The sequence below is a fragment of the Mya arenaria genome, chromosome 11 (assembly GCF_026914265.1).
Source record: "Mya arenaria isolate MELC-2E11 chromosome 11, ASM2691426v1".
Classification (NCBI taxonomy): Eukaryota; Metazoa; Mollusca; class Bivalvia; order Myida; family Myidae; genus Mya; species Mya arenaria.
In genome coordinates this window covers 21,513,415-21,535,604 of record NC_069132.1, presented here as the reverse complement: position 1 = coordinate 21,535,604, position 22,190 = coordinate 21,513,415, and the positions used below count along the sequence as shown (strand labels likewise).

The 22,190-nt window shown below is 35.9% G+C and overlaps 1 protein-coding gene across 2 annotated transcripts; it reads left to right on the top strand.

Annotated features, from left to right (window-relative positions):
* Window positions 1-684: 684 nt before the first annotated feature.
* Window positions 685-22,183, top strand: LOC128207948 (ATP-binding cassette sub-family C member 10-like). 2 transcript variants are annotated; one of them, XM_052911170.1, is made up of 19 exons: window positions 685-894; window positions 2,152-3,642; window positions 6,286-6,411; window positions 6,703-6,930; window positions 7,417-7,579; window positions 8,205-8,419; window positions 8,841-9,092; window positions 9,416-9,514; window positions 10,071-10,260; window positions 11,590-11,835; window positions 11,990-12,107; window positions 12,664-12,853; window positions 13,599-13,814; window positions 14,191-14,318; window positions 15,501-15,670; window positions 16,397-16,557; window positions 16,721-16,974; window positions 17,295-17,538; window positions 19,721-22,183. In XM_052911170.1, exons 2-19 carry the CDS (start codon window positions 2,179-2,181, stop codon window positions 19,961-19,963), a joined length of 4,707 nt encoding a protein of 1,568 aa, XP_052767130.1. In that variant the 5' UTR covers window positions 685-894; window positions 2,152-2,178; the 3' UTR covers window positions 19,964-22,183. The 2 variants fall into 2 exon arrangements, with proteins under 2 accessions (XP_052767130.1, XP_052767131.1); XM_052911171.1 differs by having other exon boundaries at window positions 685-941.
* Window positions 22,184-22,190: the final 7 nt, after the last annotated feature.

Here is a 22,190-nt window from a genome sequence, read left to right as displayed (position 1 = left end):
CTCTCATGGGGAAAATATTACATTGCATAAATAGACATTGAAGTCAGCCAATTATTCCATACTATATTTTATTGAGTGGTGAATTTTGATATAATGAAACGAGAAGAGAAAATAAGTGATTTTACGGTCTTATTTTATGTTTTCGCTCAGCTGTAGTTACTCACCTGATTTCTGGAAGTGTCCGCAGGGTCGGGTCCTGGTTTTGGCGATAAAGCGCACAGTCATTTGATAGGAATGCACTCATGCTTTGGTGGCATATGACCCGAAATACATTTAATGACATTTAACCAAAAAATAATGTCTTCAGCTATTTAGTCTTAACGAGATGTTTCTGAAATTTTTCTGCAATGCATAGTTATTTCATACTAGATCGTTGTTAGGAGTGACTCCTTTAATATCACTCAATGTATTACAGGTCATATGACACCAAAGCCGAGGAGTTCATTCCTATCAAATAAATCAAATTAAAAATGAGGGGAGGGGGCGAGAAAACTTCGGGGAAAAACTTTGGATGTTTGTCCCATCCCCAAGAATTGAACAAAATATGTTCTAAATGTGGTAAGGGTAGTAAATGGAAGTCCTCTCTAAGACATGGTTGACTAGTCTGAAATGGTATATTCTGTGATACCCGACAACGGGATTATAATTCGTACAAGAAAAAATCAGTTAATGCAGACGCTTCTTTCAATCTTTGTTAATTAGAAAGCAGAGATGTTTTTCTCTGATTCTACCATGGTGTATATCTATCTAGATAGTTAGCAGAGAAACTACATAAACAGATTTGATCAAATTGTATTTTAAAGAAGAGTTCTTACATATCACTATTGTTGTTACTCCAAACTAAGCTTATAATTTTCTGAAACTCATCGAAGTCACGAGACGCTTATAAAATTTGTAAGTCTTACAGTTGTGTGAAGTGCTGCCAACAATAATAGATTCAGGCAAAGTGTATTTTTAACTCTTTTGTTCTTTTTAAGGAAAACATACAATGAATTGTCATATCTGTTGTGTCAGCGCTGATGTGCAAGAACTTTGGTGCACATGTAGTGTAGTTGTCAACTCGGTATCAATTTAGGAGTGTCACTACTCCAAGTAATTGTGCGTGTATAGATTTTTTTACGATTTTCGTATGACAAATCCTTCAAGTATGAATTGTTTTGACAACATTTTCAGCCAGTCATTCAGCTTGGGATTCCAGGTTAAGAAATACAATGTCTATAAAAGATCATAAAAAGAAGCTAAATTACCCTTAAATGGCATTTCATATCCAATGAACAATTTTTTTCATTCCTTTATACTGACAAAGATAACGGTGTAAATATTTGGACAGACAACAGTTTTGCATGCACTTCACATTTGCAAAACTGTTGTTTGTTTCATTTGAAGGTATATTAAATGATTTTGATTAAAGTGTAAATCTATCTTTTAGTGGATTCAATGCTTATTTTGGAAAAATACCTTTGTATTTATATTTTATATGGTTAAATATGAATATAACCTTTCCCTTTAATCTTACCATGTTTGGTTAGGGTTATATCCTTTTCAAAAATGGGAATGGCCTTAAATTTATCTTCTGTATGAAGCTGTTAAGGGTTTAAACTACATACATGTAGTAAAACATGTTCGATGCGTATTTTGAAGGTAGGGCCTAAAAAAAAAATACATTTGGTTCGGGCTACCCGACCCTACCTACGGAATAGGCGCCGACCCTACCGTTTTTATAGTCAGTTTGAAAAAAAAATGAAAAACTAAAAAAAAAAAAAAAAAAAAAAAAAAATTCGTTTTTTTTTAATTGCTTTTTAATATTAAGTTTAAACCTTAAATGCTTGTACAGAAGATAGCTTTAACACCATTCTCCAATGATGAAAATTATATTCTTATATAAAACCTAATAAAAAAAAAAAAAAAAAAAAAAAAAAAAGCCTACCTACCCTACCTATTTTTTTTAAGGATGTAACCCTAACCAAACAATTTTTTTTTTTAGGCCTAGGGAAACCCGAACATTTTTTTTTTTTAGGCCTTATCAATTTATATCATATTTGACCTTAAATTAACTACCATCACTTTAGTGTTAAATGTAGCCATGTAACCTTAAGATAAGTATCACTTCAATAAGATTGCAATGTTTATAATGCTATTCTGTGATTTCAGGTTATACTACATTGATCCTCTGCTGAAATGTCATCCCGTTTTTGGCATCAGTTCTGCGGACATGGTGAAAATTTTACCACATGGAAAGATGGTGACTTCGGACATTGCTTTGAACAAGTGGTGGTTTTATGCCCCAGCTACATAATACTGGCAGCGTTCAGTGCCTTCTACATAGCTGTGGCAAAAAGCAACTCACGTGGAGCATTTTTACCGTTACCATGGTTTGTAAGGCTGCGCCTACTAAGCATTATATTACTCTGTTTGACAGCTGTGGTGCTAGTTGTATCAACAAGAATCATAAATAAGATATCGGTGAGTTACGCTGACATTGTGACATCATGCATGACATCATTTTCATGGCTCTTGCACTGCATTTATGTGTACAGATTAAAATTCCTATACTGGAACACATGGAGGGGGCCAACGCCAATGGTTGTCATTTTTCTGCTCCCTCTGATCTCTGTTGGGGTTCAACTATATACCAACATTCTGCAGAGAATAAGACACTCACCCATGCATAATGAAATTGAAGAGTACTGTGTTTACATATCAAGTTTTCTATTGTTGTGTTACATAGTCAGTCTTATACCAGGAAGTGAACGGGTAACACTTTTAGATGATGATGTATATTATAGAGCTATAAACGAAAGTCTTGATGAAAGTAGCTCTTTGCTGGATAGGGAAAGAGCTGATTATAAAACTACATCTAGAAGGAAAGAAGAACCTGTAGTTGCGGAAAAAAATGTTAACTGTGTTTCTTGGCTAACATTTTACTGGGTACATCAGTTACTGACTAAAGGAGCAAAGAAACATATAAAAAGTGCAAATGATTTGTTTTTGTTACCTTTAAGGCTTGGAACATGTTCATTGTTTGTCAAATTTACTAGTAAATTGACAGGAAAATGTGATTTTAAATTCAAAAGAAGCTCAAGCTATATATCCAGTTCAAGTCTTAGTTCTAGTTACAATAGCATTCCCGATGTCACTTATTCCATTCCAAGAGATAGGAGGCAACTAACCACTGGTGATGATGAACCAGTAACTCTATTGAAGGCATTGAACAAAACATTTGGACTAGAGTATTATAGCCTTGGAGCTTTGAAACTTTTAGCTGATTGCTTTGGGTTTGCAGGACCAGTTTTGTTGAATCTCTTAGTTTCTTACATGGAGCAAAAATCTGAACCAGAACAGAATGGTTACTGGTATGCTTTGGGCTTGTTTGGGGCTACATTGTTGGGCTCCATATGTTCAACACAGTTTGACTATAACTGTAATGTGGTTGGGCTTAAAATCAGAACGGCCATCATCACTACCATTTACCGCAAGTCGCTCTCAGTGAGCAATGTAAGTGTTGGAAAGTTTTCCAGTGGCCAGATTATCAACTTCATGAGTACGGACACAGACAGGATCATCAACTTCTGCCCCAGTTTTCACGCGTTCTGGAGTCTCCCATTTCAGATCGGAGTCTCACTCTATCTGTTACATCAACAGGTAATTTTTAAAACTGTTCAGCAAAAATATGTTACTATAGAAAAGAAACATGCTAAATTATGCTGTTACTATATATAGTATAAATGATAACCTATATTGTTACTATAGTATACGAGGGATGATCCAAAATAAACAGGATTTTTCTCACATAACCAATATATGGTGTAATATTTATGCATCAAAATATACATTAACAAGACACGGATAGTATCCGCTACAAACACTGACAATTTCCTGAAAATACTACGTATGTTGCAAAAGTTACAGGGCTCTGAACAAGGTCACTAACGCCGACCCGGCGCACTCCGGATGAATTGGAGTGACATTAAAAGCGTAATCGACGTCATCCTGGTTTTTTTCAAAATAATCGCCGTCACACTGGATGCACCGTTGGTGGCGATGAATCCATTGGTGACGGAATATTTCCCTATACCACTCAGAGTCATATTGTTTGATCATTTGTGATGTTGCCGTGCGTAGATCTGTCAGTGAATCGAAACAATTTTCTTTTAATTGTGTTTTGATTGCCGGAAAGATGGCAAAATCAAAAGGTGCCAAATCTGGGGAATCATGGTGGGTGCGAAATTTTCTCGAATCTGAGGACCCCGATCTCCAAACGTGTCGTCTGTGCAGTATGGGACGATGCATTGTCCATATGCAAGATGAAATTCTCAAGGGGAGTCCCCGGTCTCTTTTTCTGCAATGCGTGCACAAGGTCCCCGCGGAGTACCTGTTCAAGTGAAAAAGACACAACTAATTATCAAGTATAAAAAAATAATCCCACTTTGCTATAATAATCTGCATTTACGGTCATATGGCTTTGGACGGCGTGGCTAATAATCATCCCGTGCATGTCAGCAAACATGATAAACATGTACTTTCCGCAGCTCTGACACCCGGGGCTTCTTGGGAGGTGGGGATCCGCTACATTTCCACACGGCCGACTGCGATTTTGTCTCGTGGTCATAAAACCAAAGCCATGCTCGTCTGTTGTTATTATCCTACTTAGAAATCCGTCTCCCTCCCGCTTATACCGCTCGAATGAAAGTTCTAGAATCACGGACATGGAGTTCTTTTTCATGGTCTTTTAACAGGCGTGGAACCAAGCATGCATGAACCTGCAAACATTGAAAAATCATTTGTGAAAATAAAAAACGTGTATTAATTCAATTATTAATTCAATATTTAAGTTATTTAAATCCTTAGACTGGGCAAGTTAGATTGATAAATTATTTCCGATCTAACAAAAATTTGTTTCTTTCACATAAAGATGCTGAATCATTTATGAGCAACTATTTTAAAGAAATAATATTTTTATATCGTATTATTAATGCACACACCTTCGACATTTGTAGATCCTCAGTCAGTATTCTATGAATTGTTCCTTAGCCAACACCGAACATCTCCGACAACGTGACCGTTAACCGTCGGTCCTTTGCTAATGCGTCAGCGATTGACGTCACCAACGTCGCACCGTATTTCTTTTTTCTTCCTCTACCCTCATCATCTTCAAGGCTCTCTCTGCCGTCACGGAAACGCTGATGCGATTCAAAAACCAAACTGTGACTCACACTGTTCTTTACACTTGTTGTCTGTATCATCTTGTAGGTTTGTGTCGGCGTTTTCCCTAATTCACTACAAAATTTTATAACTGCCCGAGCTTTGATGCAATCTGATGACGCCATTTGTACACTATGATTGTTGTTACTAGTCTTGAATGATACTTGTTTATTTTCGCATACACCGATCAAATGACGTCAAACTTGCATATGACCTCACAAATACTTCAAATGACGTTTTTTCAATATTATCTGAGATATAGTGTTGGAGGTTATTACAATTGCATTACGCATACCGGTATGTTTACTGTACATTTTACTGCGCCGGTTGCGCGTTACCATGGTATTAAAATGGACTGTTTAAAGAAAAGGGCAATACAAACATATTTGGCAATAACATGAAAGGATAGAAAATACTTAAAAAGGTATATATATTGTTACACTTGACAACTCTATGTTGTTATGAGTATGCCAGTCCTGTTTATTTTGGATCATCCCTCGTAACTTATAACTTTCACACATTTATGAATTTACTGCCATTTTTCAGCATTGGTAATTGGTGCCATAAGGATTAAATTAATTTAAAGTTGACATGTATATGCACACAATGAGGGCTTATCTTTCTCGTGCAATATGTTAATATTGAATAATGAAGATTCTCTTGTAAGGCCTAATGGACTCACACATTGTTGTTTGTTACCTCATTAATTGTTTTACTTTTTAGATAACGCTCATTGTTTTCACAATATTATTTTTGGTCTTATATCATACATACCTTAATTGAGTGGTGTACTTTATGTAAACGAAGACTTTTGAAATATTTTATATATCATCTTTGCCAACTTTCATTAAAGGATGTAAGGCATAACTTAAGAAAATTTAAATCTGCTGAACCATTATTGATTGTAAAAAAAATATTATTTTTTTTTTCAAATTTGTTTTATTAAAATTATTACTGGTTTATGTTCACTTCATAGTTCATACAAATTAATAGCAGAGTAACAAAGATATGACTTTGAAATGCATACAATTTAGAACTAATATCTTGAATGAAATGAGCCTTTTATATCCCCTTTTCTCCCAGGTGGGTATATCATTCCTGGCGGGTCTAGGGTTTGCTTTGATCCTGATCCCAATCAACCGTTGGCTGGCCATCAAGATAGGCAGCCTCAGTAAGGCCATGATGGAACAGAAAGACAGCAGGGTGAAGGTACACTCTCTTCACATTGACAAGTGACCAAATGTTGATGAACAAATAAAAAAATAACTGCTGAGTTATCAGTTTTTGCATGTTTCATTTTCAGCTTGTATGTAATGCTTAGGGTTGAGAATTATTTTAACATGAGGTAAGCAACATAAGATATCATGAACGATTAAATTTTAAGGGAGTTGCTTCCTCACCATTTTTTATTTGCAAGATTTTCCTTTTGGTCTTTATAAAGGATAATCTTTTGTTAACTGGTCCAAACTTATGTTAACATATTTAGCATTTTTTGCACAGGTCATGAATGAGATCCTGTTTGGTATTCGTGTGGTGAAATTCTATGCATGGGAGGACCATTTTGAGTCAAAGATCCGTTCCTTGCGAGATGCAGAGTTACGTTCCTTGGCAGGGAGGAAGTACCTGGATGCGATGTGCGTGTACTTCTGGGCGACCACACCTGTACTAATCTCCATACTCACCTTCACTACGTACTCACTGATGGGCAACCAGCTTACAGCTGCTAAGGTGTGCATTAATAGGGAAAATAAATAAAGCGGATATGTTTTTTCTACCTTGATTGTATTAGTTGTTTTTTGTGTGTTACAATTTTAATGAAATTGAAAGTGTATATAATTACAATTGTGCTTTCCAGCTTGTCAACTTCTTGATGTTAAAGAGTTGAGATATTGTGAAAGCCTTGGACTCCTTGCAAAAGTTTTAACTTTGGCCTTAAATCTAGAACCATTAGATATTCAATTGGTGCATATGTTAGCAAGGTTCATAACTCTGGCTTAAATCATTGTTGGGGTATTCAACCTTGATCAACTGTAAATAAATAGATGAACATTGGCTTTTGCTCAGGAGTACTTTTGTTTTTTTGAAAGATCAAATATTAAAGGATGGCCTTTCTTTGATAACTTTCAGAGAAAAAAATTGATACCATTGGAAAATGTTGGATACATGTACATGTATTATGTAATTTAGCCTGTATGTTAATTTGCATGCCTACAGGTGTTCACCAGTCTGTCGCTGTTCCTGATGCTGATAAGCCCCTTGAATGCCTTTCCCTGGGTTATTAATGGGCTGATGGAGGCGTGGGTGTCTCTCAACCGTGTCCAGGAATTTGTAGCCCTTACTGACCTGGACCTGGAGGACTACTACTCGTCTAGCGCAGGTACAAGATTTGCATACACATAACTTGATTTGGTAGACATGCCAGTAAGTGTTTTCTAATGCTAGACTTCAATATGGTGGAATATTCATTGTATAGTTTAGATTAAAAACTTTAGATATGATGAACATATTGTCATACAGGAGTAATCAAGTTAGAAATCTTTGCCTTATCTTCCATAGTTTCATTTAGATAGTATTTATGTATAGAACAGCTTAGGTTTTTCTAAAAGATTTGCCGACTGTAGAGTAAAGACCTGGACAAAATGCAACTACATGTGTCAGTGTAAAGTGTTAGCCATGTAACATGTACAATATGCATCAAGGATAATACTGTGAGCACTACAAGTTATTGTTCACTAAATTGCAATCTTACACTGCAACAAAAATAAATAAAAATATTACATACTTGTTTCAACTTTCAACATATTTACTCAGGAAATTGTTGCTTAATGAAGTCACACCAGATATGATGGCATTAATTTTTGTTCATTCACTGTGTGTGTTTAGATTTTTCACAGTCACGCTGTCAGTGAGTGTAACATGTTATCTTCATGTTACAATCAATCTTTATTTTTCAATAAACCACCAAAGAGCATGAACTTAAAATTATTTTTTTCTTCTAACAGTGCTGCCTCAGGACTGTGCAGTTCACATCAAGGATGGGGAGTTCTCCTGGCAGGAAGGTCTTGAGCCTCGGAGAAAATCAACATCAAGTAGGGCGTCTAGCCCAGGGGAGGAGGGGAACTCTGCGGCTTCAACAGCGGCACTTGTTGATGGGGAGAAAGGAATTGACCAGAAGAAAACTCTCAGTCTTACTGATATCAACATACATGTTCTCAAGGTAAGCTGGTTTTGGCTTGGAAGAAAAATAGTATGATCATAATTTCTTGGACAAGTTTGATAACCAGCCATATCTCTTCAGTCATTTGAGAGTTATCAACCTAATTAGAGAAATGTATAGAACGATATTAATGTTTCACTCAGGTAAGCGGTATAGGGCCATCTTTGTCCTCTTGTTTTTTTTAAGTGATTGATCTATTTTACACTCCAAAAATAAAAATAAAATATTTTTTTGTAAATCCACATTGCATCAACAACTCCAGGAAGGCTTATATATTTATATTTTAATAAATATAAAAGTTTAAGTTTTTTGGCCTAATACGTAAAACAAAATATTTATTTGGTGTTGCCTAACTTTAATTATGAAATATTGTTTTTAAGAAGAATCATGTTATTTGTGTAATCTTTGTATGTAAATGCAGGGACAGTTTGTTGGAGTGATAGGAAAAGTGGGTTCAGGGAAGAGCTCTCTGCTCAGCAGTATTCTAGCCGAGATGCACAGGGTCAGGGGTCATATACGGGTCAGTGACCTTGATCTTGGGTTTGCTGTAGCAACCCAGGAGCCCTGGATACAGCATGCTACAGTGAAAGACAACATTCTGTTTGGGCGCCAGTTCAACAGCAGGAAGTATGAGAGGATTATTGATGCCTGTGCCCTGACTGAGGACTTAAAGGTACACATGTACTGAATATGTATTGGATTTTTAAAAAAAGTCTTTATCTAGTTGTTAAATGTTTTCATTGTGCATTCCTGTAAGAATCTATGTGCAGATTGTTCTTGATAGTATGTTGGTAAGATTGAATGAAACACAGGCTTAAAACATTTTTAGATTCTTTGAAGGAAATGAAAATGATGATCAGACTTGACAGTACTGTTCAAACGTAAGGTTGTTTAATACACTTAGAACCTGCTAAACTATGAATCAAATCTCCATTCCGTTCATGTTTTGTTTGGGTATACAGTATAGTCTTAATTCTCTAATCGTTTCATTTGTAGACTCTGCCAGCTGGAGACCTTACAGAGGTGGGGGAAAATGGCGTGACCCTCAGTGGAGGCCAGAAGGCTAGAGTGGCTCTAGCCAGGGCTGTGTACCAGGTAAATTACAATATATAGTGCATAAATTCACTTGACTGTGCCAGCTCAAGGGAATCAAAATATTCAAAGGCCAGTCTGAAATGATAAGTTAACATGTATAAACAAGGAAATTTTGTGCCCTTCTCGCCATGACTTAACCAAAATGATATTTTTTTTTGTACAATGAACAGATAGGTATTGCACACACATTAATGATTGAACTTGTTAAGTAACCAGAGACATGCTTTGGGACTGCATTTCACATTTGTGCGAACAGTAAAGGTCCAGGATAGCTGCTTACATTTGGATACTCACAACCTTGATTTGCCAAAATGTTTTGACTGCCTTATATGAAAACCTAGATTTCTTTTGAGCAAAACATTCCTAGTTTTGTTCTAAATCACGCACAAAGTGTTTGGTAGTAAAACTGACTTTGGGCTGTTGAAAGTGTTAGCCAGCTAGCCTGAACGAACGAGTAGTTTTAAAGAAATTATGCCGAAACTTTTTGTGCAATAAAATTATTGATAAATATTCTGTTTACCTGTTACTTTATCCACTTTGTCTTTGCATTATGCAGAATAAGGATGTGTACCTCCTAGACGACCCTCTATCTGCGGTGGACGCTCACGTGGCTCAGCACTTGTATCAGAAGTGCATCATGGGATTGTTGTGGGGCAAAACACGCCTCCTGTGTACCCACCACACACGATATCTTGTCAACGCAGACCTCATTATTGTCCTGGAAAACGGCAAGATCGTCAAGTCTGGTAACTCACATGGAAAATTGTATTTTTGTTACATAGGCTTTTACACTTATGACAATAAAAAGTTATGGACAGATTTGTTGGTTGATTTGCAAAAAAACAACAACAGAATTTCTCCCCTCCTACTATCTGATTGATGAAGAGCTGTCTTATGATCAAGCAGAAGTGTAAATTTCATACACTAGGAGTAATTTGCAATGATAATGTTATCATCATGTTTGGCTCTTCTATCGTATAAAGTTGTAAAATGTGCACCTCCCACACACACTCAGCTATTAATAATGTACTTATTGATTATTTATCTGTGAAATATGTTAAGTTTGTTGATAATATTTGTTAATGTTTGAAGGTACTAGCAATTGAAACTATTTGATTTTATTTATATGAAAAATAACTGCTTCTCTGTCAAAAGGCAATAATGTTTATTATCCCTGGCTGAACCGAAGGATTCAGAAGGGGGATCTTGTTTTGGTGTTGTCTGTCCATCCGTTTTTTCTGTCCAGAACCACATCTTGGTAGGGATTGGTCCCATAATGTTTAACTTGGTGAAGTCTCACCACATAAAAGTGGGTCACAAACTTGATCAGAACGTTTTCCTTGATAAGATCATTGAATAGTTTTAAACTTGGTCAAATGAGATAAGAAACTAGGTCACACGGTCAAATCTTTGAAATAATCATGTCTGGAACTAAATATTGGTATTGATTGGTCAGACTTTGTTCAAACTGTGGTCAGAATGTTCCCTTTCATGTAATCTTGGCATACTGTGGTTCACATGGGATCAAAAACTAGATCATTAGATCAAATCTTAGGAATAAATGGAAGCAATGTATCCACTCCACTCCTCATGAAACTTAAACAATTTATTCATCTCAATGAAATATTGGATTAGTTCGAAACTTACCGTAGTCACATTTGGCTAGAAACTAGGTCAAACGGTCAAATCTTAGAAAAACCTTGTGGACACTCTTGAGGCTATTATTTTTGGCAATATTTCAGGTCCAATCTTCATGAAACTTAATCAGAATGTTTGCATGGATGAAATATTTTATCAGTTTAATACTGGATTAGGTGGGGTCATAAACGAGGTTACTAAGACGATCAAATCTAAATACTACGCTATAAAAAATATTCTTTTATTTCCAACAAATGCAAACAAACAAATACCTCTCATCCAATGCTCATATATCCATCACTCTGCAGTCATATTGCATGTATCGGTTGGAATAATTTACCAACACTTGACTTTCATTCCATTTGTTTAACATATGTTAGACATGTTGAAGTTATGTGATCTACTTTTTAAACCATGTCCCGTGTTTCTTGTAACAGGTTTGCCATCAGAAGTCCTTGATTCAGTAGAGCTTAGCTCTGGAGTCGTTGACAAGGAGTATTCACCAAAAGACCAGACAGAGGCCACAGAAACCATGTCACTGGGCACAGTTGAGGGTGGTACCCTGGTGGAGGAGGAGGGGAAGGAGACGGGCGTCGTCAAGCTTGGGGTCTACCAGACATACTGGAGAGCAGTGGGGGCGTGTCTTGCTCCTACTGTGCTTATGGCTCTCTTTCTCATGCAAGGTGGGTATGTATTGATTGACAACAACAATCATGCCGATCAAGGTCCTGGTGCTTCAAATGCATTGCTTGGCGTGTCCATAACTTGATTGTTAAGTTATAATAGTTGAATAGGAACTTAGAAAATGCATTCTACATGTGTGTTGTATATTTTCAGCATCTCGTAACATCAATGACTGGTGGCTATCCTACTGGGTGTCCCACTCTGAGGTTCCTGGACAGAATGTGACCAACCATTCCACACCTGCTGGCTTACAGCAATACCTGCATTCCATGTAAGGGAAAATTTAAGCTTGTCAACTTTAAAAAAGTTGTAAGTATAGATATATCCTTTGTGCAGTTGTCAATGGTGCTGGCAATTCCACATTGAACAGTCTAAATTTATAGACATAACTTGTAACCACATATGTTCAGTATGTTGAGGGTTGGAATATGCATAACTCAGAATAGAAAGTTGAGTCTATTGTAAATATTGGTATGGCCCAATTGTGAAGGACTTTCCGTGTTTCATTTCCATCGAAGAATGAGTGAGAAAGCTTTGAGGTGCATTTGGATGCCTCTTGACTTTGGTTTTACACTTCAGAGTACATTGGCATTTCTCATGGAATCTTCAGCAACTTGGTTACAATGTTTATGATATCTCAACCAAGTTCCAAAAAAAGCAAGATGTCACTTTTTAATGTAGAATCCATACTTTTTAATCCATTGAATTGTCAAAATGTTACCAAATGTTTGTGATACAGGGGACAATAATAAGTATCTGACTGTGTATGGATGCCTGCCCAGGGCCAAAGCCCTAGATAATCACACAACCTTCTCCCACAATTCCAGACCAGACAATGTGACCACACCCTCTATGCTGGTGACAGCAGGGGACAATGTTATGTTCTACCTGACCGTGTACGGGTGCCTGGCCGGGGCCAACTCGGTGTTCACACTGTTCAGGGCTTTCCTGTTTGCCTACGGGGGCATCTGTGCTGCAAGGACCATCCACACTCGGCTTCTTACTAACATTCTAAAGGTTCGAGTTCTTTAAGGTTGTTCTTTAAATATCAAACAAACTGTGTATGTTTTGCCTTAAATATGACCATTTTAAATGTATAAAGAGATAAATATATACGTACCTGTTAATATACAGTAGAAACTCACTAAACCTGAACTCCACAAAACCGGATTCCTCGGGATACCGGACTTTTTTCAGAGTTTTCCCCTTCTATTTTCAATGTAAAAAAATCCCTACAAAACCGGAACCCCGGAATTCTTAAGTGATCATTTTGGAGGGTTGTTTTATCTAAAGACTTCTATGATTTAATCAAATTAGAGCGGTGCGTTAATAAAACTATCAAACATACTTAACAAGCATTAAATTACAGATATCTGTGATGTAACAAGCACATGCACATTGATATATTAATGAATATATATATATTCTATGCATTATTTCAAGTTACTTGAACCATTGTTGATATAAAATAAATGTTATCTTTATGTGTTTTCATTTTATTCCAGTTTTCAACTTCCCTTTAAAGGTTAACTCATTTAATATTTTGAGTAAACTTACTCCGTACATCAAATCCTCACTAAACCGGAACTAACTAAAACGGAAATTTTGCCCAGTCGGGACCTTGTCCGGTTTAGTGAATTTCTACTGTACATGTAAATGTGTTTTTCTATTTATAAATGTATTCTTTAATGCTAACTTTCTTCAAAATTGTTACAAGACACGCAAAGAAAGCATGAATTAATTTTGGAATGATCTATTTCAGGCACCGGTCTCATTCTTTGATGTGACTCCGATAGGACGCATTGTGAACCGGTTTTCCTCTGACGTGTTCTCTATTGATGACTCTCTCCCCTTCATCATGAATATATTCTTGGCCCAAGTGTATGGTATACTTGGAACTGTGGTTGTTGTCTGCTATGGGCTGCCATGGTTCGCTGTTCTCCTACTGCCGTTAGCTGTCCTCTACTATAAGATACAGGTGAGATTTTATTGTTAATGAAGTCCTGGCCCATTGGTATGGTATCCTGGTTGTCGACTGCTGTGGACACCCCTGGTTTGGTGATCTCATGTTCCATCTAGCTGTATGAAATACTTGTACGGCTTTATTAGCAATCAGTTTCAAAAATGGCTGGATTGAACTTGTTTTAGAACTTGAGAAGATAGATAAGAAGAAATCTTACTTTTGTTTGGTCAAATTTACTCTTGAAGACAGAAACATGTTTGGATAATTGTTTGTTATCTTTAACAATCTAATTTGTAGCATTTATTGCAAATCACTTTCATATCATTATTGTATTGTAGACGTATGAAGATATTGATACATATATATAGTGATTACTTTCATCTGATTCCAGAAATACTACAGAGAAACATCGAGGGAGTTGAAGAGGATCTCGAGTGTGACACTGTCTCCGATCTACGCTCACTTCTCTGAAACCATCACTGGCATGACAACCATCAGAGCCATGAGGGAGCAGGACAGGTAAAATCACCACAGGCTGATTTATCAAACAGTCTAAGGCCCACTATAGCAGCTTATTTCACTGTTGCTGAAATTAAGCTAATCCGGCTATATTTTGTTTTGACATTTACTTCTTTATGGTCTCCTTTCAAAGAACGTTGATATATTTTGAGCAATTTAGGGATAACTAAACTAAATTATTACCAGCTGAATCTTTTGAAGGTTATCGTGTCTGGGAAGCATGGTAGAACCATTATTACCATAGGGATCACTTCGTCCGGTGTCATAGTCCGCATCTTCACACCTTTATTTCCCATCAATAATTTTTGGTTGCAAGGTCTTCAAACTTGTACACATAGATCATGGTCTGTAGATGACCCCTAATCTTTTTTGGGTCAATAGGCTGTCACAAGAAAAAAAAAATAGTAGTACATTTTTATCATTTTCAGTGACTTGTACTGGAACATGTATGTTCCTTCTAACCCCAAATCAATGTCATATCCCCCCGAAGTTTGATCCATCCCCCAGTCTCCCGGCGGGAGATAAAAATCCCCCAGAATTAAAAAAAAAGAATGTTTTTGAGAGATTTTACATCAGGCAATAATGACAATGTGAAACCACAGTATGTGAGTGAAACTGAATGTAAAGAAAAGACTCCTCAATGCAGAAATAACTGTTTAAAAAAGGTCTGACAAATGCCAAAAGGAAACTTTTACAACAAGTGATCAATTAATTTGTAATGATCAAAGGCAAAGAAATATTACTAATTTGGAAAAGGAAGAAATTAATAATATGTATTGCATTCTCTTATTGTCTGAACATCATCATAGCTAATAGTGTTAAGCAGAATTTTTTAAAAGACTTTGGAGGAAGGTAAATTTCATTTAATTGTCTCAAAAACATATTTTGCAATGACATATTTTGTTCTGCAAGTGCAAGTGTTCTGCAAGTGCATTACCGTATGACATGACAGTGTATCATAAGAATATGATTAATCATGACATAAAATAATTCTTTATAATGAAATGATGGCATGTATGCAATGTTGACCCCCAATTTCCAACAGGGTAACCTTGAGAAATAAGAAGTGAACCAGTTGTCCTCTTAGGCTGTCACCATATTTAGTTTTATAGTCTGAGTTGTTATTCATGTGTATGCTTCTACTAGCAAAAAACAGCCCCACATCACCATGTTTCATGACAGGTTTCAGCAGGAGAATCTAGAGAGACTAGATGTGAACCAGCGGGCACAGTTCGCCTCCCAGACCGTGGCCAGCTGGCTCGCATTTCGTCTCCAGATGCTTGGTGTTGCCATGGTTACGGGGATAGCCCTCATAGCTGTTCTTGAGCACCACTTCAAGACTGTCAACCCTGGTTAGTTCATTCTAGCAATATACATAATCAGAATTCAAAATTATTGTGAGTTTTTTCAAGGACTTGCATTTGCCATGGGGTATAACGAATGATCTGTAAATTATACTACCATTTTACATCCAATATTTAAACTCTTCATATACTATTCAAATACCCTAACCCTCTTTATATATTTATATTTAAATATTTTAATTAATCAAAATATCTTTTAAATGCTTGTTGAGTTATTAAATGTTAAATAAAAACTTTATATTATGGTGCTTGCTGAATGTTCAGAGAAAATTAATGCACAAATAGTTCTATTAAACATGAAAAGAAAAACTACCATTTACTGATGATTTTTTTCTTTCCTTATGTACCTTTTTGTATCAATACATTGATTTCTTTTGTGGATTTTACTGACTTTATAGGCTGGTTCCCCTGATAAAAATCCTCCATTTCTCACCCCAACATCACTTTTTCATAAAAACAGGAAAAATGATTTATTTATTTTTAATTCTTATCTGGAAAAGATTACCAAAATTTTTCAAAAACCAGCATTCACAAAGTGATATTTCATGTATTCGGAGTGTCAACCATTTGATTATGTTTTCTCATCAATTTAACAACTTTTGCATTTTTCCCAAATTTCAAATATTTTCCAACTTTAATGGTAGCTGAAGAAAAAATGCAAAAAAACCTCTGCAATTATAGATTTTGCTTAACTATGATGTGCTACAATGACAGGCCTGGTCGGTTTGGCGATCTCGTATGCACTGTCTGTAACAAACCTGCTGGGTGGGGTCGTGAACTCGTTTGCAGAGACTGAGAAACAGATGGTCAGTGTGGAACGGGCCCAGCAGTACATTGACAACGTGCCACATGAGAGAATGGAAGGATCCCTCTTGGTAGGATAACTGAGTTCTCATTTGTCATATATACATTTTGTGTTATCAGGAGTGCATTGTTAAGCAGTTGGCTTTGTAGAATAAAAGAAAATACATGTAATGAAACATTAATACAACCTTTATTGAACTATTATTAATTTAATCAATCTATCCATGATACCAGCCTCCCCCCTACTGGCCAATCCAAGGGTCGGTGGTGTTCCGCGGGGTGAGAATGAAGTACCGCCATAACCTCACAGATGCTCTTAACAAGGTCTCCTTCGAGATTGAGCCTTCAGAGAAAGTGGGCATTGTGGGTAGGACAGGCTCGGGGAAATCCAGTCTTTTTTTAGCACTGTTCAGGATGGTGGAGATATACAAGGGGAACATCTTTGTGGATGGCATTGATCTCTGTCATCTGGACTTGAAGGATATCAGGTGAGTGTTGTTCCAGACTCAGCACTATTTATCAATGGAAAAAGTGTTTAAAAATACACCATTTGATTACTGAATTTAAGATACAGTTTGTTTTTCAGAACTTGTTTTAAAATTAAAGACTTCAAAATAAAACAAACAAAAACAGACTAATTTATTAATATAAATCAACTTTGCTTTTAAAACCAAATCCTACTCAGTATACATTTACTCATCCACAGAAATGAATTCTGTGTTTTGACTTCCATTTGAAGTATTTCACAAGCAGTCTTGCTACTGCACCTGTTTGGTCGTGTTTTACTTACCAGCCTGTATATCTCCAGGTCCCGGTTCGCCATCATTCCACAGGACCCATTCCTGTTCAGTGGAACTGTTCGTGAGAACCTGGATCCTACCAGAGCATACTCGGACAGCGAGCTATGGTCCGTCGTGGACAAGTGCCACCTGCGAGCGGCGGTCGAGAGGCTTGGGGGGTTGGGAGGAGATGTTGCAGAACGTGGGAAACATTTCTCCGTTGGCCAGAGACAGCTGGTCTGTCTGGCTAGGGCACTTCTTACTAAAGCCAAGGTATGGACTGTGTTCAAGTAACATTAATCTCGCTGTCACAAACATTTTCATTGAAGTTAACATTATTTCTGAAAATGTTGAGGGATATTATGTCCATTGACTCTTGCGTCCAGAATTTGATGAATAGAATGTGTCATTAAACGATAATATTATTAATTTAGAATAAAGGTATCAAACAAATTTTCAAATATTCAATCAAACATATGGTATTCCAATGTCTAAATTGATATTCGAATATTTGGTGTTCTTTTTGTTGAATTAATAATGTAAGAAACCTTATGCCTGCATCATTTTTGTTGTGTATAAAGTTTGTCTTGTTTTACAATGTGAACGTGATGACAATACACTGCAAGCGCATCATAATGTCAATGAGGGACGTATTCATGAGAGATTATAAACAGTCCCCATAATTCTATAAATTACTGCCCTAGTTATTACTATAGCGAATAGTAATAGTTTACTACAACTTTTAAAAGATTCTTTTTGGTAATGGATTATTTGATAAAAAAAACAACCAAACATTCAAATACCAATTTTGCCATTTGTTTGTATCCCTAATTAAAATACATTATTGACTTATAGATGCAGATATTTCCAACATATCACTGAATGGAATACAGAAAAACATTTTATTGTTTAGCCAATTTTTAGCTCAACTATTCGAAGAATAAGTAGGGCTATATACTACTTGCCCCAGCGTCGGTGTCGGCGTTGGCATCGGCGTCTGGTTAAAGTTTCAGGGCAAGTTGGGATTTTCACTTATAAGTCCAATACCATTCATTCAATTGACTTAATACTTCACACAGTTGTTCAGAGCCATCATATAATGAGGATAGATAACTCCATATTATCTTTTATGCAAATTATGGCCCCTGATTGACTATGGAACTTAGGTTAAAGTTTTAGGGCAGGTTGGGATATTTATTAATAACATCTATACCCTTCATTCAATTGACTTAATACTTCACACAATTGTTCAGGACCATCACACAATGAGGTAACATAACTCCATATTATCCTTAATACAAGTTATGACCCCTGATTGACTTAGGTTAAGGTTTTAGGGCAAGTTAAAGTTAAGGGCAAGTTGGGATTTGAATAAATAAACTTCTATATCTTTCATTCAATGCACTTATTAAAATGCAAAATTATTGACGACCATCTTACAACAAGAAACATAACTCCAATTTATTCCTAAATACAAATTATGGACCTTGAACAATTTTTTTTTTTTTTTAAATTTTATTTTAATTTCCTTTTGAAAGGCACATTTTTGTATTCTTAACCACATTTTCATAAAGGAAAAACAAGTTACTTGAATGACTTGCGTCATTGTTCGGGCGGGCTGGTGGGAGGGCAGCATCAAAGTCACCTTATGTTTCGAATAATTTAAGCTAGGTTTAACATAAAGAGACCAAACTTGGTATGTACGAAGAGTTTCTGGAGACCTTTTATGGGAATGCGTTTGAGGCCCCTACAATCAAGGTCAAGGTTACTATTAATAGAAAAAGGGTTGGTATTGAAAAACTTAAGTAAGGGTCTACATATTGTGACCAAACTTGGTATATAGGAAGAGTTTATAGAGACCTTTCCTGAGATTGTGTTTTGGGCCCCGAGAGCTATGGTCTAGGTCAAGGTCACTGTTGCTAAAAAAAGAAATATGGTTAGTACTGAATAACTCAAATAAGGGTTGACATAGTGAGACCAAACTTGGTATATAGGACAAGTTTATGCAGAGCTTTCATGGATTGCCTTTTGGCCACCTAGGGTCAAGGTCACTGTTACTAAAAATAGATTACTGTTTCAGTTATGGTTGACATACTGTGACCAAACTTGATATGTAGGAAGAGTTATTGGAGGATTTTCATGGGATTGTGTTTGGGGCCCTTAAGATCAAGGTCACTGTTACAAAAAATAGAAGAAAGCAGTTGAAACTGAATCTCTTCTGCCAATCATTAAAAACCCGGTTTTGTCACATCGCGATTCTTGTTCACTTTTTAATTTGATTGTTTTATTGCTTTTGACAGGCACATATTACATCGTTATTGTATTCACTTCTAAGTCAAAGCAGCGTTGTCGAGCACGCTGTCTTACGACAGCTCTTGTTTTCTTTGGTTGTTGATATTCTTTAATGATATAAATTATGGACATAGTGTTAACATGTAGTTCTCTTATTTCTTAGATCTTGTGTATAGACGAGGCGACAGCCAGCGTTGACATGGAGACAGACATGTTGATCCAGGAAACAATCCGCTCAGAGTTCCGGGAAAGCACAGTCCTCACAATTGCACATCGGATCAACACAATCATGGACAGCGACCGTGTCCTCATCATGGGTGACGGGAAAGTCACAGAGTTCGGCCCACCAGGACGACTGATGATGAATCAAGAGTCACTGTTTTACAAACTGGTGAATGGAAAATGAGTTGTAGATGATTAGATTGTCTCTTTGGACTCTGGGTCACTAAACTGTACAATGGAAAGTTGAATTATCTGTATTGTACTTTGAATAATCTGTATTGTACTTCGAAATTATCTTTTACCATTCTTTTACTGTAAAAAACATTCTACATAGTGTTGCCAACATTCCAGATTTATTGTGTCAAGGACTAAGGCATGCACTTTATCATTGCATTAAAATTACTACAGTTTAGACCATGTGTAGACTAAAATTATGTATTGTTCATGTATGTTGAACACCTAAAACAATCACATGAACAGTGAACTTGAATTTTAAATTGAAGTGTTCATGAATCTGAGTTCATGTTCTTGTTGTGTTCAATACTTATGTCTAAAGTATTTTGTAATGTCTTAGATATATGAGATATTGTGTTGGAAACTGTTTATATATATCAAATCTTGTTTTACTAACAGCATTTTTGGTATTTGTTGTGTAATTTACAGTATTGTTCTTATTCATAGTTTTGACCAATATTGTATTAACATGAAATATGTTAGTTTTTGTTATCTGTTTAGCTTTTTAAAGTGCACTGCTGATTTGAATGACCACAACTGGTTGTCATATTACATTTTACTTTTGTTTTTAATTTTATATTTTATGTCTCGCATGTTTATGTTTTATTTGCCCTTTCTTCCTATCCGTTCTCTGTATACTTGAAGTAGTATACCACTGTGACTGTGGCATATGCTATTGATAGTGTAACCCGGTGGTGAAGTTTCTTGCTTGGTGTATCTGTATTTAGCAGTCTTTTACGATTCTATTCTCAATTATTCTATTGCTTATTTTATTTATTAAGTTTAAATCTTGTTATTACTAGTTATTGTTTTCAAATTTCAAAAACTCTTATTTGGACAGCTTTTAATTGTATGTGGGGGTTTTCAAAGAAAATTGAGACTTGTTACTGCTATACACTTGTTGTTGTCGGCAGCGGCATTATTAAGGCCCATAACTCTAGCTCTAGTAAATATTGTTTAATGTCTCTTTTTATGTCTCAGAAGAAAGGAAGATGGGCGCTGGCGTCAACTAGTGGTGCTCTTTTTGGCTGTGATGAGCTCCATGTATTATCTTAAGGGCAGATATGATGACTTACCTTCAAGGTATTATCCTATGGGCAGATATGATGACTTACCTTCTGTGATCAACCTTTGTGCAATAGGAGTGGGGGTTTGGTGAAACTTCCTTGGCTTCAATTGTTTGTTGCTTTACTATTGTTATTTTTATATGATCCACATTGTTCGATGTCAGGCCTTTTGGACATAACTGTTACAAATGAAATAATCATTAACATAAGTTACCAATAGCATCCTCAGTGTTTATTATAACTAATTTCGAGTGATATCAGAGTGTCGTTTGTGAAAAAAATACTCAAATAGATCTGCAAAGTTTCCTATACCTAAGTTACGTGAAGATTTCTAGTTGGGATAAGAACTAAATTATTAGCCAGTTTGAATTTTCATACATATACGTTAAATATGCCTGTCATTTCAGTTTTTGTTTGCTATGATGCTATGTATTTGATGTCAAATTTAGTTTTTAAAAATTGTAGTGCATGGTCTTTCTTTTTAACATGTGTTTTTTAAGCATTTTTAACAGATATCATCATGGAATTTTGAGTATTGCTTCCTGAAATGTCCTTTAATAGATAACCTTATAAAGTAATAAAAGCAAATGTATGTCCAAAAGCATGATGCAGCTCATATGACAATGTGTGCGAGTACAATCACAATCCATGTTTTGGCTGGTTTCGTGCTTGCATTTTTTATTTAAGAGACATCAGACACAATTCTATGCTGAACGTTATAACCTATTAATAACAAGGCATGACCAGGAAAGAAAAAAATATGTTTGTTTTTTATTGGACATTGGAATGTCATGAAAAAAAATATTTTACTCCTTTTGCATTAAATTGTTTAATTGTTGAATTGTCATTCTCGAACAATAGGGGGAGATGTTCTATAACATTTGAAATTATCACTTCAAAAGCTGTTGTGGTTCCATCACATTTCCTGTTTTTAATTTCCATATTTAGATACATTTTTAAACTCTTATTTAATTGCACAATACAATACACATGTACTTAGTATTGAAATTAACTTCCTTTATATGAATGTCTCACATTTGTAGACATGTTGTACTTTAATATATGTATTTAAGTGGTGGTGTTGATACAAATAAACTGTTACTTCCAGGA